Source organism: Aedes albopictus, chromosome 3 (genome assembly GCF_035046485.1).
Source record: "Aedes albopictus strain Foshan chromosome 3, AalbF5, whole genome shotgun sequence".
Taxonomy (NCBI): Eukaryota; Metazoa; Arthropoda; class Insecta; order Diptera; family Culicidae; genus Aedes; species Aedes albopictus.
The window spans coordinates 336,283,281-336,309,566 of NC_085138.1; the positions used below are offsets into that span (position 1 = coordinate 336,283,281).

At 41.7% G+C, this 26,286-nt stretch overlaps 3 protein-coding genes and 1 long non-coding RNA gene across 4 annotated transcripts; 2 read left to right on the top strand and 2 right to left on the bottom strand.

The window, feature by feature from the left end:
- Positions 1–567: 567 nt before the first annotated feature.
- LOC134290853 (uncharacterized) lies at positions 568–5,844 on the bottom strand. Its single transcript, XM_062858067.1, has one exon. It carries the CDS (start codon positions 5,842–5,844, stop codon positions 568–570), a length of 5,277 nt encoding a protein of 1,758 aa, XP_062714051.1.
- Positions 5,845–8,671: 2,827 nt separating this feature from the next.
- On the bottom strand, positions 8,672–10,176 carry LOC109397423 (protein FAM8A1). The gene is made up of 3 exons (XM_019669743.3): positions 9,699–10,176; positions 9,497–9,638; positions 8,672–9,423 (listed from the first exon to the last, which is right to left on the bottom strand). Exons 1-3 carry the CDS (start codon positions 10,042–10,044, stop codon positions 8,946–8,948), a joined length of 966 nt encoding a protein of 321 aa, XP_019525288.3. The 5' UTR covers positions 10,045–10,176; the 3' UTR covers positions 8,672–8,945.
- A 456-nt stretch (positions 10,177–10,632) lies between these two features.
- On the top strand, positions 10,633–12,902 carry LOC134291604 (uncharacterized). Its single transcript, XR_009999181.1, has 4 exons — positions 10,633–11,124; positions 11,203–11,660; positions 11,774–12,205; positions 12,284–12,902. It is a non-coding gene; the product is annotated as an uncharacterized LOC134291604 (long non-coding RNA).
- A 1,648-nt stretch (positions 12,903–14,550) lies between these two features.
- Positions 14,551–25,940, top strand: LOC134290854 (uncharacterized). Its single transcript, XM_062858068.1, has 4 exons — positions 14,551–14,754; positions 24,430–24,801; positions 25,323–25,506; positions 25,568–25,940. Exons 1-4 carry the CDS (start codon positions 14,551–14,553, stop codon positions 25,927–25,929), a joined length of 1,122 nt encoding a protein of 373 aa, XP_062714052.1. The 3' UTR covers positions 25,930–25,940.
- The last annotated feature ends 346 nt before the right edge of the window (positions 25,941–26,286 follow it).

The window sequence follows — 26,286 nt, forward strand, 5'->3', positions numbered from 1 at the left end:
TTTTGATGAGCAAAAAGAGACTGACACATGTCACCGAAGTTCCTTATATAGCAAGATATCCCGGAAGAAGGTGTGCAGCCATGAGATATCTCCTTCATTCTCCTTTTGGGCCATGATCTCAATCGACGAACGGGGGATGACCTTGTTTTGACGACGCCTCTGCTCACAATTAGGTGGCGCGCGTATGTAATTTGTTCCCTTTTCGTGGGTTCACGAACATGCTGGCCCCTTCAGGAACATCGTTTCTGACAGCTTAGTCGATGATGATGATGACGAATCTCGATGATGAAGTGTCATTTCTTTTGCGTACTCGATGATCGTCGTTGTTTTGGTTTGGAGACGTCAAAAAGATTGAGCGGCGAATTTCTGCAAAACATCAGACCCGGTAGCGGGTTCAACTAAAATTAAATGATAAGGACAGGTGCTTACCTGGTCCTGTTAATTAACAGGCCTTGAAAGTTTCATTTTAGGTACTACTATGACGGACGGTGCGGCGGAAGAAATTGAGAAAATTTGGTCGTTTTCCCGAAGAGTTGCTGTGTTGGTGCTGAAGATGCAGTCGTGAATTTATTCGGACACTTGCGTTTGGAGTTCAGCTTGCTCGTGTTGGTCAAACGATGATGAGGTTGGTAGGAGACATAGTTTGTTTACCGGGCGAAGGAACCGACCAGATGGTGTTTGGAGTGTTACCACCCTCACGATGCCGTCCGCTCCAGGATGAGTTTGATGTATTCTCGCTGTTGGCCAATGCATCGGAGGGCAATTTTCATCGCGTATAATTACAAGCTGGTTCTCCTTTATTTCAATGGGAGGTGAGAGCCATTTGGATCGTGGTTGCAGTGTGGACAGGTATTCCAAGTGCCACCTTTTCCAAAGTTGCTGGTACATTTTTTGCACGTGATGCCATCTGGAGAGTCGGTTGCAGGCAATTTCTGTGTAGTCGGCATCAGGAACTGATTTCAACGCCGATCCAATCAAAAAGTGCCCTGGTGTCAACGTTTCGTAGTCCGAAGGGTCGTCAGTCAGTGCAACGAGCGGGCGTGAATTCAGGCAGGATTCTATTTGGCAAAGAAGAGTTTGCATATCATCGAAGGAAAGAGTGTTTTTGCCGAGGACTCGTATGAAGTGCTTTTGGGCAGAATAGATAGCAGCCTCCCAGAGACCGCCGAAGTTTGACGCTTTCGGAGGGTTGAATTTCCAGCGAATTTTATGCTCGTTGCATTCCTGGGCTACGGCGTTACGGTACTCCTTGCTGTTCACCAATTGTTTTAGCTCGTTAGCGGCTCCCACAAAGTTTCTCCCATTATCACTGTGTAGTTCGGTGCATAATCCTCGGCGAGCCACAAAACGACGGAAGGATTGTATGAACTTGGCTGTGCTCAGATCTGGGACCAACTCTAAATGCACAGCTTTAGTACAAAAGCATACAAAAACAGCGACATAGGCTTTTCCTGGTGCTGCACGGCGATGTACAGGTTTCAGATGTACAGGTCCCCAGTAGTCTACTCCTGTTATTGAAAATGGTCGACTCAGGTTGGTTCGTGATGCTGGTAGTTCCGCCATGAACTGTTCCAGCATTCGTGGGCGTGCTCTGACGCAGGTAATGCAGTTGTGGACCACGACTTTGGCCAAACTTCTGGCCCCTATGACCCAGTACCGTTGTCGAAGTAGGCTTAGCAGAAGCTGGGGTGCTGCGTGAAGATGCCGTTCGTGGTAGTTGTAGACCAGGAGGAGAGAAAATCGGTGTGATCTTGGAAGAAGAATTTGGTGCTTGGCATCGTACGGTTGCATGGCACTTCCTAGTCTGCCACCGATTCGAAGAAGGTTCTCAGACGAAACAAACGGGTGAAACCACTTCAAGCGGGATTTCGACGACACTGGTTGATTTTTCTTCAGCTGTTTCCATTCTTCGCTGAAGGCTTGTTGTTGAACCAAACGAATGATGTTGTGCTCTGCTTCGATTAGCTCACTAACATGGAGAAGGAATGATTTGGCTCGGTTGTTTGGTGCTGATCGGCAGTGGTGGAGAAAACGGAGGCAATAGGCGATCACCCGGATGAGACGCTGGACATTTGAGAATCTTTCGACGATTTGGTCAATGAATTGCGGTTCAGGTGTAGACGGTGTTGCTGCTATTGACGACCGACGTGCTTCCTCCATTGCCTCCAAAGGTTGCTCAGTATCCTCACGGGCCATTGGCCATTGGTTTTGATGCTGTTGTAGCCATTGGGGTCCGTGCCACCAGAGGTTGAAATCGACGATGGTGTCCGCAGCCAGTCCACGGGAAAGGCAATCCGCAGGGTTCTCCAGACCGGAAATGTGATGCCACGAGCAGTTAGGTGTTGCAAGTTGAATCTTGGATGTTCGATTTGCTACAAAAGTGTTCCAGGTAGCAGGTGAGGCGTTGAGCCAGCAAAGGACGACAGTGCTATCTAGCCAGAAGTAGCATTTTGCGTCGAGTTGCAGCGACGATTTGATTTTCTCGTACAGTTCAGCAGCCAGTAATGCACCGCACAGCTCGAGACGTGGTATGCTAAGGCGCTTAAGGGGTGCTACACGTGATTTGGAGGACAACAGGGCGACCTTTACTAATCCACCAGGATTGGTGGACCTAACATAGGCACAGGCACCGTAGGCAAGCTGCGAAGCGTCGGCAAAGATGTGAATCTGTATGGTTTCCGGTTCAGGTAGGAGGATGCATCGATTAATGCGAAGATTGTTTAGGTTTGGTAGCAGCTTTTGGTAGCTAGTCCATCGTGTCTGATACTCCATCGGTAGAACCCTATCCCAACTCCATGGTGTCCCGTCATCGTCCTTTAAGGTCCACAGGTTCTGCATGAACACCTTGGCAGTGGTCACCACTGGTCCTACCAGTCCAAGTGGGTCGTAGAGTCGAGCAATAAGAGAGAGGGCGATTCTTTTTGTAAGTGGATGATTGATTGCATTTGAAGGTGATTCGATTTTGTAGCGGAGGCAATCCGTCGCAGGTTCCCAATGGAGTCCTAGCGTTTTGATGACCTGGTCTCGATCCAGTTCAACAGAGTTTTTCAGAGCGCGGTTTTCAGGGGGAATCTCGTTGAGCACCGTTTCGTCGTTCGATGCCCATTTGCGGAGTTGAAATCCACCCTTCGCTAGGAGTGCTTCTAGCTGATTTCGGAGTTCAATTGCTTCAGATGCATCTTTTCCACCAGAAAACAGGTCGTCCACGTAGAAATCCTTTTTCAACACAGGTTTGGCTAGTGGATAATTGGAGCCTTCATCTTCAGCAAGCTGCATCAGCACCCGCGTAGCCAGGAACGGCGCACTTGCGGTCCCGTAAGTTACGGTTTGAAGTTCGTGAGTCTCCAGAGGGTGTTCCGGAGAGGGCTTCCATACAATGAGCTGGACTGAAGTGTCACGAGGGTCGACGAGTATTTGGCGGTACATCATTTTCACATCGGCGACTAACATGACAGGGTGCTTCCGGGATCGCATGATGATCGATCGGATGTCCTCTTGAACGGTAGGTCCCACCATGAGAGCGTCGTTCAACGATGGGCCCGTCGGAGTTTTACACGATGCATCGAAGACAACCCTTAGCTTCGTAGTGGCGCTGTCTTCACGAAGTACAGCGTGATGCGGGAGATAAAAACGTTTACCAGTTGACTCTTCGTATTCGTGAATGCGCTTCATGTGTCCAAGGCTGCGGTACTCGTCGATGAACTCTTTATATTGGTCATGCAGCGCGGGATTACGAACCAAGCGTGTTTGTAGGAGATGAAACCGACGAACAGCAGTGCTGCGATTGTCGCTAAGTTGGTCCAGAATGTTTTCCTTGAAGGGCAACCGGACTATGTATCTTCCTTCTGGAGAGCGTGACACGGTTCGGCAAAAATGTTCCTCGCAGGCTTGCTCTTCGACGGAGTATGCTGTGGGTGAATTGCCTTCCTCGATTTTCCAAAACCTTTCCATTAGTTGATGGAGGTCGGCGACGGTAGCGATGTTCGCCACGACTGGGGTACTGTTCGTAGTCACGGTTGACTTCCCTGAGACGACCCATCCAAAAACGGAATTCACCAGCACTGGAAGTTGCTCGCCGAGATGGATGCGACCTGGTACACGGAACAGTTCGAAAAAGATTTCTGCGCCAAGAATGATGTCAACTGGATTGGTGCTGTCGAACGATGGATCCGCCAGTTGAATTCCAGGTGGAAAATTCCATGACGAGGTGTCCACGGACGTAGCAGGTAGGTCGACGGTGACTCTGGGAAGAACAAGCATTTCAACGGCGGTGGAGTACTCACCGACACGTGATCGTATGGTGGCAGAGAACTTCTGCTTGGCCTGAGTGGAAGATTGGCCGATACCGCTGATTGGCAGGTAGATTTTCTGTCGCTGGACCTTCATGCACTGCGCAAAACGTTCTGTGATAAAACAGCACTCACTTCCTGAATCGAGAAGGGCGCGCCCAACGTGTTCAACGCCGTTGTCGTCAACAAGGATAATCATCGCTGTAGCCAGCAAAACGGTTTTCTGTTGGTGGCTGGCGGACGCACAACTAATAGCCTCCACAAGAGCAGAGGCAGAATTGATCGGAGTATCGGTGACTGGCGAAGCTGACGTGAGTTTTTGCTGCGGGGGGCTAACATGTTTCGAAGTAGCCTGGGACGTTGAGTCGCTGGAACAGAGTAATGTATGGTGCCGGCCTCGACACTTGCGGCAGTTTGTAGACGAGGAGCAATCCTTGGACTGGTGCCCCCTTCGCAAGCAGTTCCTGCAGAGCTGATGTCGACGAACCTCCTTTTCCTTGTCTTCGGTTGATAATTTTGAGAAGTTCCCGCAAAGGTACAGAGGATGGTGTTCCGAGCAGACGAGGCATTTGCGAGGGCTGACCTGATTGGCACTGTGGCTCGAAGCTGAACGAAAGGTTGGCTTTCTGACTTGAGCAGAGGACGGAGTATCGACGACCTTTGTTTGGATGGATTGTAACACGGTGACGCGTCGCTGGATGAATTCAATCAAGTCCTTGAACTTGACGGTTCGTTTCGAAGATGAATGCTCCTCCCAGTCCCTCCTGGTTGTTGTATCGAGTCGGGTGCTCAACATACGAACGAGCAAAATATCCCAATGCTCTGTTGGCTCCCCAAGCTGGTGTAGAACCTTCACATTGGCCTCAAAACGCTCCACTAAGTTGTGAAGTTCCGCTGCCGACTCACGTTTTAACGCCGAAAAATCGAAGAGTGCATCCACGTAGGTTTGCTTCAGTCTTGCTGGGTTTTGGAAGTGCTTTAGAAGCAAATTCCAAGCCACGGTGTAGTTATCGGCACTTAGTGGAATCGACTGGATAAGCTGAAGCGCCGACAGCGATAGCGATGAGCGCAAATAATAGAATTTTTGTATATTAGAGAGATTTGTAGACGAGTGGACCAAAGAGATGTACAAATCGTGGAAGACGAGCCAGTTCTCCAATTTTCCGTCAAAAATGGGAAGCTTGACATCCGGCAATCGCACCTGCGATGCGGACATAGGGAAGTGCGCCACTGATTGAGTAGGAGATGGAGAGCTTTGGTTCACATGCGATTTATTGTGGGCTAGTAAGAAGCCCTTGACCCGGTAGTAGGACGCTTCCAGCGTCGTCCGTTCTTTGATGAGATCCTCCAGAGAATTCTCGTCGAGCGATTCGAGTTCGCTTTGTGTCGTGCTGTAATCTTCCCACAGCTTGGTCAGGCTTTCCAGGCGGACGGGAATCTCATCAGCCTGCGTGTCCTCGTCGAATTCATCGACGAAAAGCTTGATGTGGGTGAGCGATGCTGTCAAGCTCTTCACCCGCATCTTGAGTGTCTTGATGCGTCGTTCGGTGGCCATCACGGGTAATTGGTATTCTGCGAGAGGCAATTTTATTGCCTTGTATTTCCAAATTCAGCTACGATGTTTCACGTTAGAAGGTTCTCGATGCAGAAGCAATGGCGGCGATGGTCGATCTTTCTAGAATCCCCCAGGGATCAAGTGGCGACTCGTGAGCACGGGATTGCCGGACGTACGGAGTATCGACGTAATCCGGCTCGAAGGACCAGATGACGACAGGCACAGCGAGCAGCGGCGGAGTTACCTTCGGGGCAGGATTCCAGGACGAGACAGGCACAGGTGGGAACAGCTTTCCTTTTCAGGCTCCAGGATCGACTTTCGGACGACCGACGACCAGAGCAGGTAAGTGATTCACCAAGTAATACACTCGCGCGCGTTTGTTATCCGAAACTCAATTTATTAACTTAATAACGTGTATTTCAATAATTTTAAACTACAATTACTCTACTTCACTTTCACTAATGTTGACGTTGACCACTCGATGACGTTTTGATGAGCAAAAAGAGACTGACACATGTCACCGAAGTTCCTTATATAGCAAGATATCCCGGAAGAAGGTGTGCAGCCATGAGATATCTCCTTCATTCTCCTTTTGGGCCATGATCTCAATCGACGAACGGGGGATGACCTTGTTTTGACGACGCCTCTGCTCACAATTAGGTGGCGCGCGTATGTAATTTGTTCCCTTTTCGTGGGTTCACGAACAACAACCAAAACTTGCGCTGTCGTAACTTTTATATAACATGTGTGTTACTTGTTGGCTCGAGCAATCCGATGCCAATAACAAAGCTTCGTTGATGCGGTACGATGTACCCCCGCCATCATCATCATCGCCCATTGTGGCAGCTAACTACCACCACGGGGCACTCAAAAATCTCAAACTAACACTTATCACGGGGACGAAATAATCAAAAAAAAAAACAAGGGACAAAATTAACTGTACAGGGAAAGTGAGGAAAAAAAAAGAAAAAAAAACTGCTTATATACCAAATTAAATCTAATCAAAGAGTCAGTGGAGAGGGGGGAACAACGAGGGGTAACTTTCAATACTTAGCTTTGTGCTCTGTTTTGCCACAGGCTCGACGACGACAGGTCCAAGCGATGGGATCGCCCGCACTGGGAGGAGGCGAGCGGTGTGCGGCGGTTGAACGCTCTCTGCTCTTCTCTCGGTGGGCTGCTGCTGTCGACGACGATGAGCTTGGGTACTCACTGGAAGAAGCCGATCACGGCCGCGCGAGCGGCGCGGTATGCGGGGGGTGCTGCACTGCTGTGCTCGATAATCGGTGCGCCACGTGATATAATGAAAACGTGAACTTTACTCAAACTAAACGAACTTTTGCGGCAAAAATTGTGGCCTAGCCAACCGCACGCGTCCCACTAGGGATAATTACTTAATAAACGTAATCACTCGGAAACACTAGCACGAAAATGAGGTTGCTATCCTTGTTCAGGTTCGCTTTCACTTTGTTTTGGGATTCAGTCTTAGACGAATTATTTGCTCGTTGTATTTCATGGCGCTTTTCGGCAGGCTACCATTATTTCTGATCTAGAAATGTTCTTTTCGTCGACTGCTATTGACTGAATTCCCTCGAATACCCGTATGCTCGGAGTTATCTTTATGAGCCAGTTCGCTGTAGCCTGGTCATGTTTTTATGGGTTGCCTTTGAAAATCGGTTTTATAGCTGTTCCCCGATTCTCTAATATTTTGTTAATAATGGTGTCTCGAACCTGTACTAACTGTTGTATTCCTCACAACCTCTGTGCACAACCGAATTTGATTAGTAGTGGGCTTGATTTTTCTATCTTTTTCTTCTTCTTCTTTATGGCTCTACGTTCCCACTGGAATTTGGCCTGCCTCTCATCAACTGCGTGTTCTTTGAGCATTTCCACAGTTATTAAATGAAGGGCTTTCTTTTCCTGCCATTGCATGATTTTGTATATTGTGAGGCAAGGACAATGATACACTATGCCCATGCAAGTCGAGAAACGTTCCCGGCCCGAACGGGAGTCGAGCCCGCCGTCTCCGGATTGGCGATCCATGGCCTTAACCACTAGGCTAACTAGAGACCCCAGTTAGTTTTTCTATCTAGAACTTTCAGATTGTCTTATTAAAGACTCACAGCTTCTGCTACTGCCGTTTTACCAGGGCACTTCATATTCCTGGGTAGAGTATACACAGTTTTGCTTTTTTGCTTCGTACCTGGGACTTTCCTGGGTTTACCTACAGCGTTCAGATTCTTTGTCTGTCTTTTTGTTCGCAACTTTCGAGATACCGGGTTGCATGTGGACAGCATCTGCCTCTGCTCTTCGTCTTGAAAATTTGTATCTTTATACCGTTGCAGTCGGACGTTCGCCGATGGTGTAGCTAAGAATTTACTGGAATGCTGCCTGTGTGCCCTTGCTCCTTCCGGTGGGTGTTGTGATATCCCTTTTGTCTTTTTGGGTTGTGGTTTCTCACCACTCGTTAGCTCATCTCTAGGCCTCTTCGCAGGTTCTGACTGCACGCTTTGCCTATAGCCCTGATTTAGCTGTTTTTAAGTCGTTTTTTTACTGGCAACACTCAGCTTGATTCGGTCCATTTACTGAGGTTTATCCTAGATAATTTTTCGTCATCTGTCCACCTAAAACGAATGAGTGCGTGCGAAGTCATCGATCCGGCTTTATCGACGGCCGGTCGACAATGGATTAGATCTTCCGTGTACGGCGAATCCTCCTGAAATGCCGTAAATAAGAAGGCGGTCCAACGCATCACCTGTTCATCGATATTCGATATCAAGGCTTAATATACGGATTTCTTTTTCACGTTCTTCAATCCAAACCGTTAAACTGGTACTTGTACTGCTCTATTTATTTGAATAAAAAGAAAATATTTGGTAAACCGTCCATACAACTTCCTCAAGGGGCAACACAGCCATCCATACGTAGTTAACACTTGCCTTACTATTAACTAAATTTCACTGGAATCCCAAAAAAATCCCTGCTTTTGCACACTTTGACTATCTCCACTACGTGCCTTCATATGTGTGGTTTGAACATAGGAAACAATAATGACTTTAAAAACTTACCTTTTCTACTCATGCCGTCTTCCTCTGCGCCACACTCTAGCGCCTTCGCAGCACCGGAGCCGGATTGTCCTCCACCACGATCGTCTTGGTCATGATGTCGTACATGGTCCGGTTGTGCTTGAAGAAGAACATCAGGAAGCACATCGGGAAGAAGAGCGCAATCAGGGCGTTCTTGGCTACAGATCGGCACAGGGCCCGCTTGAAGCCCGGATTCGTGGCCGGATAGAGCAGCGCTTTGATCGGGTTCTGCTGATTGTTGCCGGCCAATGCCGCTTGCTGGGGCGGATCCAGTAGGACCACGGCTTCCACGTGGACGATCCGAATTCCCATGAGCATTTTCCCGGGCGTTGCCCCACCAATTTGGCCGTTTCCGTGGATGGTCCAAAGCGTCTCATAGATACAAACCGCAAACTTTGTTATAATTTCGAGGAAGATAAGTTCCGAGGTAAACGACAACAGTTCGGTGTAGTCTTCCTCGAACGAGTTCCGGATGGCGTCGAAGTCAATGTCCAATCTAGAAAGAGGTTTAATAAATATAGTTTCAGATAACCGATGTACGAGCTTTAGTATGGGGTAATCTCACTCACATATCAATGTCTAAGATATCAATAAAAGCCATGGTCGTCATAATTTTGAGCAGGAAGATGATCACAATATCGATTGCCTCCGCTACAAATCGCTTCCAGAGTGGCGCTATTACATACTCGTAGCCCCCATTGCGATTTATAACTGTAAAAAGAGACAAAATTAAAAGACTTTTATCAAGAAATCAATGTTTAACTAGCTTACTTTCTTCCTGACGAGCGGGATCCAACAGTTCGGCACCACGTCTCTGGTTGGCATTCTGTTGTGGCTGCGGTTGCATCTGGCTACCGGTTCCCGTCCCGGTAGCAACCACACCGTTACCACTTACCACAGCTGTTCCATTCGCACCGGATCCGGCACCCGGCTGGAACAGCTGCGGGTAGTTGTTCATCAGATAGTACGGAAAGTAGGCCTGGATCTGCTGCTGCATTTGAGCGTGCTGGACCCAGGTGCGCAGCAGTTCAAAGTAGATTTGCTTCGGCGTTTTGCTCGGATCCATCGGAGGCGGACTCGACTCCGAGTCGGGCAGCTTTTCCGGCAGATTGTCCATTGCTGGTGCGAAGACGGCTGGTTGTGAAGAAATTAGGAAATTTGCACACGATAGATTTTTATAGCAGAAAAGCCAGAAAAACAAACAGCTGCGTTGCGCTGAGTCAGAGAAGATTCTTTGTCTTTGTTTTGATTTTGGAAAATTTGACGTTTGTTCTGTTTACGCAGGAGATCAAAGTTTTTGAAATTCATGGAGTGATAAATTTTGAACAAGATCTTTTAATAGGGTGGGAATAGAAGCTTGCACTCTACACACTAATTTTTTAATGCTTCCAGCACAAAAAAAAATGCAAAATAAATTGCAACGTTGCTGATCAACTGTCAAAATTGTACACTCAGAAATAAAAGAAATCGTAAACAGTTTAAAAGTTATTCTTTTTTTGTTATTATCTGCGTTTAAACTCACACAAGTTTAATAGGTATACTGCCGTCACTTAATAATTTAAACTGAGCCAGATTTTGGTGAAACTATTTTTACAGTGTTTAATTCAGCCATGGCAGAAAACTTTGCTGCAGTTTGCTCGTCGAAATCATATTTTTTATCGCTGCAAACCATTTGTCGGTTTTCTGTATCTTTCGGAAGCGATAGCACCACAAACGAAGATACAGACGGAGCAGTAATCGTTTTTTTCGGTCGCACCTACTTTCGCAAGCCCCTCTTGTATTATGTAATTGCGCTTTGGTGAACCCCTTGAACGGGCGAAAACTCAGCGAACTGTCATGCGACTTGTCACTGAGCGAACTGTCAAGCGACTTGCTTGTTTATAAACATTGAAAGTGTTCTGCTTTTTGCTCCCCCAAAAATCAAGCCGGTCGGGGTAGAATTCCGAAACACCGGAAAAATAGAACCTCCGGAAAGCTTCGATCCTCTCCTCAACGGACGGAGTGAACGACGACGGGTACATTTTCGATCCGGCATTCGTAGAGTACGTGAAGGCGCAAACGAACCGGCTAGGAGCGCATCATGTGCGACGGAGGGTTCTTCGTGAATAACAACTCAGGAGATTATCTCGAAGCAGCTGTACTTGTAGTGCTACTGGCATTGGCAGTGATCCGAGCAGGAGGGAACTTTAATATGAAGGTAATAATTTCGTTCCGGACAATTTATCTAACTTCAATCCTCGCTTCAATCGTTCAAAATAATTTTTATTTTTTGTAGGTGTTTGACCTGATCAAATCCTATGGAAAGTGCCTATCGTAAAGCCAGCTTTTAGTCGGCAGGCCATCTCGGAGCCGACTTCAACGACAACGATTGAGGAGGCTTCTTTCTTCAATCGACAATCCGGATCAAACGATCGGTGCATGGACGCTGTGGCGTCACTGAAAGTTGTTACAAAAAACGTCTCGCCGACGGATGGATTCGTGCGCCAGGCCAGCGTGGAGTTCGGAACGACCGCTGAATAAGTCCTTCGGAAAATCAAACGATTGATTCTTTATGCCGGTGGATGTAACGGCCGATCAAGGTAAACGTATTCGGACGGGTTTTCTGAGCAACGGCAATGTGTTATACCTACTACGATCAGGACAAATCCGGTTGGACGCAAATTAAGAACATCCAAGTAATTCTATCGCCGCGGAGGGTTTTATACGGGGAAATTAGAGGAAAGTTCGGCCGAGGTAAGCCACCATAGCAGGGCAAGTTTAATACCTACCTTCTTAGGTATTTCTCCGATTATCTGTCTACAAGAATTTTACATTTTCCCATAAAATTTCCGTGTTTCCGCTTCCAGGATCTAGTACGCCAAAGCCATGATCGACCGCTGGCTGGTCCATCAAAATGCTTCCTCTTTTCGGCCGGTCCCGGTCCGGCGCAAGACTTAACTTCCGATGATGAAACTAGATGGCTTCTTCAGCAATGTCTCGATCCACGAGCTGATTGACGGCACCAATGTGCTCGGGAGCAACTTGGAGCGTTTCGACATGGAAGCTTCGCGGTTCTACATTCCCCGAGGGCCGTTCTTCGTGCGAAGTGTGCTGACCGGTTCGAAGTGAGTCGAGAAGCAGCTTTGGCAGCCGGATCCTGTGGGCCTGGAGCAAAACCAGCTACATCTACTCGTCGGCGCAGCGGTTCGAGGCGCCCAAAGAACTGACACTGCGGTCTACCGGCAGGATTTTGCGGATGGTTCTATACAGAGAAATTTTTGAAGAAAATTCTGCCAAAGGTAAGCTACCATATACGATGTATCTGTAAACAAATTTCACATTCTTTTCCCATAAAATTGCTGTGTTTCCGAATCCAGGATCAAACGCAGAAAATCGATCATGCACATCTTCGATGCAGTGCTCTTGGGTGGTCTGGAAGTTCACCGAAGCCTTGAATCGAGGCCCATCAAAATGGTTCCGTTGGCCTGTTCGGCCGGTGCAAAACTTTACTTTTAATGATGGAACTAGATAGCTTATTCAGCGAGGTAATCGACAGCGCCAAGGTGCTCGAAAGCGACTTGAAGCATTTCGATGGGGCGGAAATAAAGCTGTTCTACCTTCTCCGAAGGTCGCTCTTCGTGCGGAGTGTGAAGAAGTTCGAAATGTGCCGAGGAGCAGCTGGATTTTCGGAAGACTCGGCAGCTGGATCATGTGGACCTGGAGCAAAAAGAACCAGATCTACTCGGCGCTGCCGTTCAAGGCGCCCAAAGAACCGAAACTGGTCTACCGGCAGGATTTCGATGCATTCATTGAGAAATGCTCCGATTTAAAGTGAGTGACGTGAAGTGGCGCTATGTGTAAGGTAGTTTCGGAATAAACTACCCAGTTTTAAATTTAAGTCTCAGTATGTATTATGATGTTCAATTAATGTTCACAATAAAATATCTTATCTCTACAGTTAGGCACTCGGCTTGAAATAAAAGCTATTGTACTCAATTAATAAGTTTAAACTACTAAGGCAGGAGCCATCTAGGGCCTGTCCATAAACTACGTAGACTCTTAGGGGGGGGGGAGGGGGGTCTAGCCAAAGTCTACGCTCCATACAAATTTCGAAAATTTTGTATGAACAAAAGTCTACGGAGGGGGAGGGGGGGGTCTGAGATTGCCCAAAATGAGTCTACGTAGTTTATGGACAGCGCCCTATATATCACGTGAACTAAAGTCTTACATGATCCCTCTCTTCACCAAGTGATCATGCGCGGAATTTGGTTCTGCAACATAACGATTGAGTCCGCTTTCAAACGTAAATCCGTAAATCGTTGGTATTCAGCAAAATCAAATGGATTGTGAATTCTAACGAATCAAATACCTTTGATTGATATCTTGCATCACCATGCAATTTTGGAGGATGTGGTGTATCTAATAAGAACCTGAACCTCTGAGACAAAGGAGACTGGGCGAATCTGGGCCCGGAATGTACACCAATGACCCATAACTCTTTCGAAAGGTCTAATTGAGACAAGAAAAAGTTGCTATGGGGCCAAAAATATTCATCATGGGAGAAAAAAGTTATTTGACATTGTATGGGACGGATTTTAGTTGTTTTTGTTGTAATTATTTGCGTTATATTTCACAAGCAACCAATCTCAAATAAACCAAATGTCTCATATGTCAGTGTTATACACAATAATAAGTCAATCTATTTCAAAAAGCAGATAATAATGATTTTAGGAACATGCCAGTGCATAGAAAAGCTTGGGGTTTCTGCAAGTTTTTTGGGAAAAAGTGGAGGGGCACGTAATCTATGTATTAATTTTATTATAGTGGAATGGGTTTAACCAAAGGATTATACCTAAAAACCCTTCCCTTGAACAAGTGCTTGTGCAATGTACGGATTCTAATGTTGAAAAACAGTGACACATATCAAAATATAGGGGGAGTATGAAAAATAAACATTTTGAGTCATGTGAAACTTGGCATTTAACTAAGGTGTTTTATTATGCATGTGACGTTCTAGGTTCTATGGATAATATTCATTGCTGTAGCTTGAGGACACCAGAAATATTGTGACTTTAGGTAGACGACAATGCTTTCAATAAGAAGCTCGGTTACTTGGGATGTTTGATCTCAGCAAAAACAATGTAGCCTTGGGAATAGTAAGTGAATTCAATATACATATAATGGATCTAAGAAGATTCGGATACCGAGAGAAATACCTAGGGCTATTCCAAAAATAAAACGGGATTAAAAAAAGCTGGCGATTTATGGAGCAAGATGCTGGGAAGTAGCAGATGCATCCTAGAGAAATTGAGTAAAACCTCAAGAAACTTAAAAAAAACTGGGTATTCTGGAAAGTGGAGGAAAATGGTGGAGGAAGTGGTGATTTCAAGGGAACTAGAAAAAATAATAGAATTTAAAGATAGAAGCTTGAATCTAGCATTGGATAAGACTGAAGGGAACAAGGGTTTCTTAGGGACAGCTGTTAGTGTTTGAATAAACTGGCGATTAATTGTGATATGATATCACTGATATCGAGAGGCACAATAGCAAGCTTTGTAGGCGATGTGGGGACGAATATCATAAGGCGCAAGGCAGGTCAAACCATCCCAAGTGCTTGATTTGTTGCGGGAAATACGCGAACAACATGTACAGCGGTCCTAGTCTTCAAAAGAGCTTTGTTTGTAAGTACTGTGACGCAAACCAGCAACTGCTGATTCAGACAGTCGCTCAGTGGGAGATGGATATCACCGTCATAACGGACCACCCATACCGAATACCCACCGATATCGGCAACTGGATCGGCCATATGAACAACGGGTGTTGGAACAGTTCACTCAGTTACTGGACTGTATGACCGCTGAGCAGAATGGGCAAAGACCGGGTGACAGGTGATGTGTAAAGGGGATGCCGTTTCACGAACCAGCTTGGTCAGACTCTGGTAAAGGCTTTGGCTAATGGCGAATGTCGGTACTGAAATGCCTTTAGCCGGAAAAGAGACGATTATTGACTATAAAGATTCATCCATGTCAATGAGTACTTATAGGCCGCGCCTTTGCAGATTTTGTCGTGCTTTAGCACGAGGATATTTTTTTTTCGAGTGCGGCGGCCTCAGAGTCCGTGAACTTGGCATTGCTTATCATCGCCTTCAAAATCTCTTAGTGCTTAGACTCGTTTGTCTGGATGACGAGGATGTCTTCCTTCTTGCCCTTGGCATCTGCCCTTATACTTATTCTTGTCTTAGCGTTCCTAAGCTCATGTTCCTCATTCTTCTTTCTTTTCTTCTTCTGCCTGTCCACAAGGTCCAGAAAGCGTTATCCTCCTTACCCGCCCTAATCTGTGGTCGCTGAGGACCTATACATAGTAGCAAGCCCCTGCTCCCTTCGATCTGGGACGAGCCGGCCGATCAAGGCCCACTCTTCCAATCTTGCAAGTATTACTGCTCTTCACTCTCCGGGTTAAGAACCGGCCTTACGAACGCCGTCTGGTAGCACCTCTCCTGTCGGCTGCGCAGCTAGCTCCATTTTTCTGTACTCTACTCATCCCTATTTTTTCTGGCCTTCATCAACCATGATTCATTCATGACCTCTCCCGCCATGCTAGTCAGGAAGAAAATAGGGTTCCCTATACTGGCACTTTGCACACAGCTACCTCAAACTGTCCCTACACTGCTTAAAGAATTACCTAGCTTACCCGCTTCTTGCGAAGAGGTTAAACCCCAGACAACCAGGAGTCGCATAAGGATGCATGCAGTACACCGTAAAAAGTACTATTTTAAGCATCTATCGCATATATGTATGGCGGAGGAATAACTTTCATCGCATATGATGTTATTTTTGTACTTTTTGCGATGTATCTGGAAAAGTCGCATAAGATTACAAAAAAACTTTTATATTTTTTCTATATTTCTCAAAAGTGTGCGAACGAACTCGCAACGTATCAAATAAATTCGCTTAATAGCTAAACTGCGATGATTACATATACGACTTCTCTTGATACTTGTCATATGCCAGGTATTTCGCATTGGTGTACGAATGAAATCGCATGAATAAAAAAAAATAAACTCGTTAAAGGGTGCATAACAACTCGCATAATCTAAAAACGTTTACGTTGACATAATGCGATTTGATATGTGAAAACATTGAAATATTGAGAGGTGCTGTTGGACTGTCCATGCAGTGCCAAATAACTACAAAACAGTGAATAGTCATCGTTATGGCTATAAACTCATTAGTTTTGTTTTGTGGCTCTGATAATTAACAATAGATGACGCTAGCCAGAAAGGATAAGTAGAAACAGTGCGGAAAATCACGCTTAGGGTCGATTTCTTGACCCTGGCTTAAGCGTTAAGGACAAACGTCTTGACATCCCGCTTCAACAGTGCATCAAAACTTCAAACGCACAAATCTCAAGAAGCAAGCTTTACACAACAAAGCATTTTATTATTCTGTTCTTGCTCACTTGTAATAAGCTTAAAATGAGAAGATCAGGTGTGCTGGTTTTGTTTACGAAGAGAATTGTGCCCTCGAAATCGTGAGTAGGTGCCAAAGTCGGCCATTGTGGCGGCCATTTTGGGATTCTAACAAGTATGTCCTTAAACCAGGTTTAACTATATAGGTAAGCCTGGCTTACCGGTTAAGCCGAGGTGAAGAAATCGGCCCTTAGTCAGTTTTATCTCCAGATAGTCTGGCGAACACGCACGTAAAGTGGGGCTCAACAATTCAAAGGTCATTAGTTTGACACTGAGATGACAATAATTATTTTTTTTTCGAATATTATAAGGTCGCATACGGTGTTATGTTACGTCGCAATAAGGCACACCGTACTTCACATAAGATGTAGCTTCAAGTCTCATGGCGTTATTGTTGCACCGCCAATGCGCGTATATTGGCTCCACTTTTGAACACATAAGGCACTTTTGCTGCATCGTATGCGATGTAGCTTAACTGCATAAAAGTACGTACAACACGGTCATAAACTTTATTATACGTGCCAACTGGTTGTCTGGGGCTCGCCACTACCGCTACTAACTGATTTTTGATTATTGTTGTTCTCAGTTTGCAATCCCACGAGTGGTAGTGGAAAAACGTCCACCACGCCATGCATTGACACGTGAGGGACAAGCTACTGTGACGGTTGCGTTGCATAGGTACCCCACAGCACCTTCTTCACCACTTTGATTATTTATTCCTTAATTCCAAGATATTCAAGACATTAAAAGTTTTTGACCATCTCTTCTACTCTTCCAGCTACTGTTAAGTTGGAGGGGTAGTCCGTGTTGACATCTAATGATTTGGTCTTGCTGACATTAATAGTTAGACCTGCCGCAAAGAAACGTTCGGCTACCCAGGTAGATGAAAAGAGCTCAATAATAGCATATTTTGATATGGAGATCAAAAAGTGATATGGGTTTGATTGACATAAGAGATAAAAGATCTAAAAATAAAATCAAAAATTTACTCCTGGAACATCATCATCAAATCATATTTAGATTTTGTAAGATCTAACCAATAGCAGCGAGCTATTCGTATGATTTTGAAATATCAAATTTTGATATTGTTCAGATGTTCCAGGAACACTTTTCAGATATTATTTTCAGATCTTTTATCTCTTATATCAATCAAACCAATATCATGTTTTGATCGTCAGTATTTTACCTCTACCCGGGTAGGTCATTGAGCTTACTTTGCTTGACAATGCTCCATTGGTCTAGTAGGGCTACATCATTAGCTAAATGGAAATCGTTCAGATGCTCCATAGTGATGGGCTGCTAATGTAGCCTATAATTCGATGCACGGTCAAATGCTCCCACAAATATCTCGTTGATTACGATAAGGAACCGTTGCGGTGATAGTACATCCTTGCCTCACAACCCTTGCGACATCCCGGTTGGTCGAATAAAGCTTGACTCTAATCAAAGCGATTTTTTTCATACTCCCCTTATATTTTGACATGTTTCACTGTGTTTCAACATTAGAATCTGAACATTTCACAATCACTTGCTCAAGGGAAGGGTTTTTAGGTATAATACCTTTGGTTATACCATTCCACTATAATAGTATTATTACATAGATTAATACACTACGTGCTCCTCCACCTTCTCCAAAAAAAAAAACTTTCAGAAACCCCAACCTTTTCTATGCACTGGCTTGTTCCTGAAATCATTATTAACTGCTTTTTGTAATAGAATGACTTATTATTGACTGACAGATGATACATTTGGTTTATTTGAGATTAATTGCTAATAAAAAATAATGCAAATAATTACAACAAAAACAACTAAAATCCGTCCCATACAATGTCAAATAACTTTTTTCTCCCATGATGAATATTTTTGGCCCCATAGCAACTTTTTCTTGTCTCAATTAGACCTTTCGAAAGAGCTATGGGTCATTGGTGTACATTCCGGGCCCAGACTCCATACATTTTTGCCCAGTCTCCTTTAGATATTTTTGATGAGGGTGGTCAGTGTCAAAGACTGATAATTTTTGCATCACTATGCAATTTGGGGGAACTTAGTGAACCAGCAAATCTGTCTAAAACTTTGCAACGAATTTAAACATTTTTGGTAAAGGTGGTCAGTATAAAAGACCGATAATTTTTGCATCACCATGTAATCTGGGAGGACTGGGTGTACCAACAAATCTGTCTAAACCTTTGAGACAAATTTGGATATTTTTGGTAAAAGTGATCAGTATCAAAGACTGATAATTTTTGCATCACTATGCAATTCGGGGGAACTTAGTGAACCAGCAAATCTGTCTAAAACTTTGCAACGAATTTAAACATTTTTGGTAAAGGTGGTCAGTATCAAAGACTGATGATTTTTGCATCACCATGCAATCTGGGAGGACTGGGTGAACCAACAAATCTGTCTAAACCTCTGAGACAAATTTGAATATTTTTGGTAAAAGTGGTCAGTATCAAAGACTGATAATTTTTGCATCACTATGCAATCTGGGAGGACTTGGTGAACAAACAAATCTGTCTAAACCTCTGAGACAAATTTGGATATTTTTGGTAAAAGTGGTCAGTATCAAAGATCGATAACTTTAGCATCACTCTGCAATTTGGGAGGACTTAGTGAACCAACAAATCTGTCTAAACCTCAGCAACGAATTTACATACTTTTGGTAAAGGCTTAAGGTAGGTAAAGGCTTAAGGCTGGAAATTTCTGAGAATCTTTAGGGATTCTCAGGAATTATTTAAAAATATTCAGTGATGCTTCTGATTTCTATAAATGATTGAGAATATCTATATATATAAAAATGAGTTTGAAGTTCCTTTGAGGCAATACAACTAACGAATGGCTGAACCGATCGGGATGACCCTTGCATGGTTCGATTCGTTTTCATTGTGGCTGTGTTTATAAGTAGAAAAAGTTATAAAAAACAACTTAAAAAGTAAGACCATTGATAAAGTGCTGCTTTTTCAAGAGCCGGGAAGAAAATCAACGCGATCGAAATGAAACCAATCTAGAGTGCGGTGCTTAAATAAGCTCAAAAGCTGTCAAACCACCACAAGCTTGGCAAGACAAAGTTTGCCGGGACAGCTAGTTTTCTATAATTTTTAGAATATTTAGCAGATCACTGGAAATGTTTGGTAAGCTTAAGGGATTCTCAGGAATGATTTAAATATTTTTTTTATTGCGGTACTGATGTTTATAAATAATTTAAAATATTTTCTATAGGTTCTAGAATGCATGCCAGAAGACTGGAAATTTCTGAGAATCTTAATGGATTCACAGGAATTATTATAAAATTTTTCGTAATGCTACTGTCTATGTAAATGATTTAGTTTATCTTCTATCTTCTATATGTATAAAAATGAGTTTGAAGTCCCTTTGAGGCAACAAAACTCAAGAACGGATGAACCGATCAGCTTGATTCTTGCACGATCCGGTTCTTATTCGTGTTGACTGTGTTTATATGTACAAAAAGCTACGAAAATCAACTAGAAAAGGGTGAAAATTGATAAAGTACTGATTTTCGTTAGCTGGGAAGAAAATCAACACGTACGAAATGAAACTAATCTAGAGTGCGGTGACGTTATGAGCTCAACAGTTGTCAAACCACCACAGTGTGGCAAGACAACGTTTGCCGGGACAGCTAGTATCTTCAAGTTGTTAGAATACATCTTAAAAAAAGGGAATTTTTGAGAATCTTTAGAGATTCTCAAGAATTATTTAAAAATATTCCGTAATGCTATTGATTGTTATAAATGATCTGGAATATTTCCTCTAGTTTCTAGAATACATCCCAGAAGACTGAGAATTTCTGATAACCTTTAGAAATTATCAGGAATTATTTAAAAATATTTCGTAATGCTATTGAATGTTATAAATGATCTAAAATATTTCCTCTAGTTTTTTCTAGAATGTATTCCAGAAGGCTGGGAATTTCTGAGAATCTTAATGGATTCACTGGAATTATTAAAATATATTCCGTAATGCTACTGTCTATGTAAATGATTTAGTTTATATATTATAGTTGTTAGAATACATCTTAAAAGATTGGGAATTTCTGATAATCTTTAGAAATTCTCAGGAATTATACAAAAAAATTCGTAATGCTACTGTCTCTGTAAATGATTTGTATTTTCTCCTATAGTTTATAGAATACATCCAAGAGAGCTGGGAATTTCTGAGAATATTAATGGATTGACTGGAATTATTAAAAAATATTCCGTAATGCTACTGTCTATGTAAATGATTTAATTTATATATTATAGTTGTTAGAATACATCTTAAAAGATTAGGAATTTCTGATAATCTTTAGAAATTCTCAGGAAATATTTAAAAATATTTCGTAATGCTATTGATTATTTTAAATAATCTAGAAAATTTCCAATAGTTTCTTGAACACATCTCAGAATACTGAGATTTTCTGAGAATCTTAAGGGATTCTCAGGAATTATTTAAAAATATTCCGTAATGCTATTTATCTCTGTAAATGATTAAGAATATTTCCTAAAGTTTATAGAATACATCCCAGAAGGCTGGGAATTTCTGAGAATCTTAATGGATTCACTGGAATTATTAAAATATATTCCGTAATGCTACTGTCTATGTAAATGATATAGTTTATATCTTATAGTTGTTAGAATACATCTTAAAAGATTGGGAATTTCTGATGATCTTTAGAAATTCTCAGGAATTATTTAAAAATATTCCGTAATGCTGTTGATTGTTATAAAAGATCTGGAATATTCCTATAGTTTCTAGAATACATCCCAGAAGACTGGGAATACCTGATAATCTGTGGGGATTCTCAGGAATCATTTAAAAATATTCCGTAATGCTATTGAATGTTATAAATGATATAAAATATTTCCTCTACTTTCTAGAATATATTCCAGAAGACTGGAAATATCTGAGAGTCTAGAGATTCTCAGGAATTATACAAAAATATTCCGTAATGCTACTGTCTCTGTAAATGATTTGCATTTTCTCCTATAGTTTATAGAATACATCCCAGAAAGACTGGAAATTTCTGAGAATCTTGATGGATTCACTGGAATTATTAAAAAATATTCCGTAATGCTACTGTCTATGTAAATGATTTAGTTTATATCTTATAGTTGTTAGAATACATCTTAAAAGATTGGGAAATTCTGATAATCTTTAGAAATTCTCAGGAATTATACAAAAATATTCCGTAATGCTACTGTCTCTGTAAATGATTTGTATTTTCTCCTATAGTTTATAGAATACATCCCAGAGAGCTGGGAATTTCTGAGAATCTTAATGGATTTACTGGAATTATTAAAAAATATTCCGTAAGGCTATTGATTGTTATAAAAGATCCGTTATGCTACTTTCTATGTAAATGATTTAGTTTATATATTATAGTTGTTAGAATACATCTTAGAAGATTAGGAATTTCTGATAATCTTTAGAAATTCTCAGGTATTATTTAAAAATATTCCGTAATGCTATTGATTGTTATAAAAGATCTGGAATATTTCCTATAGTTTCTAGAATACATCCCAGAAGATTGGGAATACCTGATAATCTTTAGAAATTCTCAGGAAATATTTAAAAATATTTCGTAATGCTATTGATTATTTTAAATAATCTAGAAAATTTCCAATAGTTACTTGAACACATCTCAGAATACTGGGATTTTCTGAGAATCTTAAGGGATTCTCAGGAATTATTTAAAAATATTCCGTAATGCTATTGATCTCTGTAAATGATTAACAATATTTCCTAGTTTCTTGAATACATCCCAGAAGGCTGGAAATTTCTGAGAATCTTTAAGGATTCTAAGGAATTATTTAAAAATATTCCGTAATGCAACTGAGAATCTGTAGAAATTCTCAGGAGTTATTCAAAAATATTCCGTAATGCTACTGTCTCTGTAAATGATTCAGAATATATCCTATAGTTTCTATAACACATCCCAGAAGACTGGAAATTTCTGAGAATCTTTAGGAATTCTCAGGAATTATTTAAAAATATTCAGTGATGCTTCTGATTTCTATAAATGATTGAGAATATTTTCTATAATTTTTAGAATATTTAGCAGATCACTGGAAATGTTTGGTAAGCTTAAGCGATTCTCAGGAATTATTTAAAAAAAAAATTAAAATATGGTACTGATGTTCATAAATAATTTAAAATATTTCCTATAGTCTCTAGAATGCATGCCAGAAGACTGGGAATTTCTGAGAATCTTAATGGATTCACAGGAATTATTAAAAGATATTCCGTAATGCTACTGGCTATGTAAATGATTTAGTTTGGCGCTGTCCATAAACTACGTAGACTTTTTTTTCGGTCATCTCAGACCCCCCCCCACCCCCCTACCCCCTCGTAGACTTTTGTTCATACACAATTTTTGAAATTTGTATGGACCGTAGACTTTGGCCAAACCCCCCTAACACACCCCCCCCCCCTCCCCCCATAGAGTCTACGTAGTTTATGGACAGGCCCTTTATATTTTAAAGTTATTAGAATACATCTTAAAAGATTGGGAATTTCTGAGAATCTTTAGAGATTCTCAGGAATTATTTAAAAATATTCCGTAATGCTATTGATTGTTATAAATGATCTGGAATATTTCCTCTAGTTTCTAGAATACATTCCAGAAGACTGGGAATTTCTGATACCCTTTAGGGATTCTCAGGAATTATTTAAAAATATTTCGTAATGCTACTGTCTCTGTAAATGATTTGTATCTATATATATATATATAAAAATGAGTTTGAAGTCCCTTTGAGGCAACAAAACTCAAGAACGGGTGACCGATCATGATGACTCTTACATGGATTGATTTGTATTTACGGTGGCTGTATAAAAAGTTATGAAAATCAATTTAAATAGAGAGAAAATGTGAAACATCCGATATTTGCAGGAGCTGAGAAGAAAATCAACACGATCGCAATAAAACCGATCTAGAGTGCCGTGCTGCAATGAACCCAAAAGTTGTCAAAACACCACAGCCACAACGTTGGCCGGGACAGCTATTAGTTTATAGAATACATCCCAGAAGACTGGGAATTTCTTAGAATCTTAATGGATTCACAGGACTTATTAAAAAATATTCCATAATGCTGCTGTCTATGAAAATGATTTAGTTTATATGTTATAGTTGTTAGAATACATCTTAAAATATTGTGAATTTCCGAGAATCTCAGGAGGATTCTCAGGAATTATTTAAAAATATTCCGTAATGCTATTAAATGTTATAAATGATCTAAAATATTTCTTCTAGTTTCTAGAATGTATTCCAGAAGACTGGAAATATCTGAGAATCTAGAGATTCTCAGGAATTATATAAAAATATTCCGTAATGCTACTGTATCTGTAAATGATTTGTATTTTCTCCTATATTTTATAGAATACATCCCAGAAGACTGGAAACTTCTGAGAATCTTTAGAGATTCTCAGGAATTCTTTAAAAATATTTCGTAATTATATTGATTATTTTTTTTTAATCTTAAGGGATTCTCAGGAGTTATTTGAAAATATTCCATAATGCTATTGATCTCTGTAAATGATTTAGAATATTTCCTAAAGTTTCTAGAATACATCCCAGAAAGCTGGAAATTTCTGAGAATCTTTAGGGATTCTAAGGAGTTATTTAAAAATATTCCGTAATGCAACTGAGAATCTGTAGATTCTCAGGAATTATTTAAAAATATTCAGTGATGCTTCTGATTTCTATAAACGATTGAGAATATTTTCTATAATTTTTAGAATATTAGCAGATCACTGGAAATGTTTGGTAAGCTTAAGGGATTCTCAGTAATTTTTTTTTATTATTTTTTTAAAATATGGTGCTGATGTTCATAAATAATTTAAAATATTTCCTATAGTCTCTAGAATGCATACCAGAAGACTGGAAATTTCAAGAGACGAACCAGCCAAGTTCTGAAAGTCTGAAAGTCAAGTATACATAAAGAGAAACGCTCATTAATTACGATACACTCTAGGTACCCACTACATCATACTGCTAAACCTTCTCTCCCTCCTTAAAGTGTGGCGTAATGTATGAACGTTCTCTAACACGATATCGCTTAGAAGTCAAATGAAAGAACGCATCAGTCTGAATTGGTAAATCATGTACTTTTAATTGTGTACTTTCATAAGCTACCACCCGTTTCGACCCCACTGGCTCCTCTGGAAACTAACATCCAGAGTCAGAGCTGTCAGAGCCCTCGCTCGGTTACCAAACGAGATGAGCTAACGGCGACATTCCTGTTGCAGAAGTCTACTCGTGGCAAGCAAATTATTGAAGAATTCAATAGCACGAAAGTCCTGACCAAAGCACAAAAACGCATAATTACGCACATTGTAATTGATGAGTTCAAAGATTCGTTCGGGAAACTCACACACGACGATCTGCTTTTTAGAGCGTGTGAGCTAAGCAACTTGTTTCCCTCGGAGCCGAAGGTATGTATTTATATGTAATTCTATACAGAATGAATAATTTTTATTTCAGGGAGAGCGTCTACCATTGCGTTACGCTCCATACAACAATTCAAAATTTCCCATACAAAACTTGATATGTGGGGGGAGGTCTAAAATTTTCGAAAATTTGAATTATGGGAATGAACCCTTTACTTTCACCGTAGCTGGTTATTTGTTAATGTTGATATTTAGTTGTACTCTTTTTACGAGTGCATGTCGTGAGGCCGCTCAACTAGAAAGCTGAGGTGAGAAATGTCGATTCGAATGAGGTGACTCTCCATTTGATGGTCATGATGATGAGTGATGATGAGGAATGGTTCGGTTTGAATAGGTCTCAATTTTACTATAATTCCTATGCAGATACGACCTATTCAAATCGAACGCCAGATTTAACCTTGTGTACTGGAATCTTAAGTTCATTTTGTTAAGGGGTTTATTCACAAATTTCGTGGGGTTGAAACTGATGAGAAAATTCAATAACACATATATTACTTCTAATTCAGGACTCGTGGTATCAGCCAACGTTTGCTGTTGACGGCAGCAAGAAAACCCGGATTGGCCGTCATCCTAAAGGAGCACTATACGATAGAAATTGCAACTATCGCAAGGGCACTGCGCAACAAGGGGGAACGAGACAAACCAGTGATAGTACAACACCGGCTGCGAACATTTTCTCCGATGATGATTGTAAGAACCATCTTCGATCATATAAAACACATCTTTCAAATTATTTTTTTTTTGTTTCTAGGGATGGAATATCAACAGAGCAAAGTGTGGATGAGACATCACGAAGACGAATGGCCAGCTATTCTTCAGAGGTGGATTGCCACGTGTGCGTATCGCGGGTTGGAGGTATCAAGACTCGAGAGCCGATCGTGTGAAACCATTTTGGATCAGTACCCTACTCTACGAAACGCCGAACGGTACCAACCTACCCAAATAGATTTCGACGCGAAATTTGCGTCCAAAAGCTCGGCTCTCTTCGATAATTGGAGCAAATTCGTTTCAAAAGTTAAACCGATTTTAACCACTGATGTGACCGACAAGTCTGGCAAGGAAATTCTGCTTTTGCTGGACCTGGAGTTGAATGAAGGTATGTTATTCTTTTAACTCATTTAATAAAATTGTTTTTCGCTTGGATTACATTTTCGAAGGAGTTGGTGTATATGATCTCCAACATATTTTGCATCATTTTATTTACGTCGAACGATACTTTAATATTAGTGATTTTAATGAAAGCAAAAACTACATAATGAAACAAGATTATCAGTGTGGCAATATTATCCATGATATTTCGGAGTATCAGATTAAAACGAAGAAAATTAAGTGCACAGCAAGTGAGATGAAGATTTGAATAACACTTTTTCCGTTGATTGTTGGCCCTTTTGTACCTAAGAACGACAAAGTATGGAAACTTGCCAACAGTTTAGTACAAATTGTGCACATTGTACTGTTAAGAGAAGTCCC

What these genes read in the sequence shown, in the direction of transcription:
- LOC134290853 (XM_062858067.1), bottom strand. Translation starts at nt 5,844, where the DNA reads ATGGCCACCGAACGACGCATCAAGACACTCAAGATGCGGGTGAAGAGC.
- LOC109397423 (XM_019669743.3), bottom strand. Translation starts at nt 10,044, where the DNA reads ATGGACAATCTGCCGGAAAAGCTGCCCGACTCGGAGTCGAGTCCGCCT. An exon ending in TCCCGCTCGTCAGGAAGAAA is followed by an intron (nt 9,639 to 9,698) that starts GTAAGCTAGTTA and finishes CTCTTTTTACAG; the next exon opens with TTATAAATCGCAATGGGGGC. An exon ending in GATATCTTAGACATTGATAT is followed by an intron (nt 9,424 to 9,496) that starts GTGAGTGAGATT and finishes ACCTCTTTCTAG; the next exon opens with ATTGGACATTGACTTCGACG.
- LOC134290854 (XM_062858068.1), top strand. Translation starts at nt 14,551, where the DNA reads ATGTACAGCGGTCCTAGTCTTCAAAAGAGCTTTGTTTGTAAGTACTGT. An exon ending in TGTTTCCCTCGGAGCCGAAG is followed by an intron (nt 24,802 to 25,322) that starts GTATGTATTTAT and finishes CTTCTAATTCAG; the next exon opens with GACTCGTGGTATCAGCCAAC. An exon ending in CATTTTCTCCGATGATGATT is followed by an intron (nt 25,507 to 25,567) that starts GTAAGAACCATC and finishes TTTTGTTTCTAG; the next exon opens with GGATGGAATATCAACAGAGC.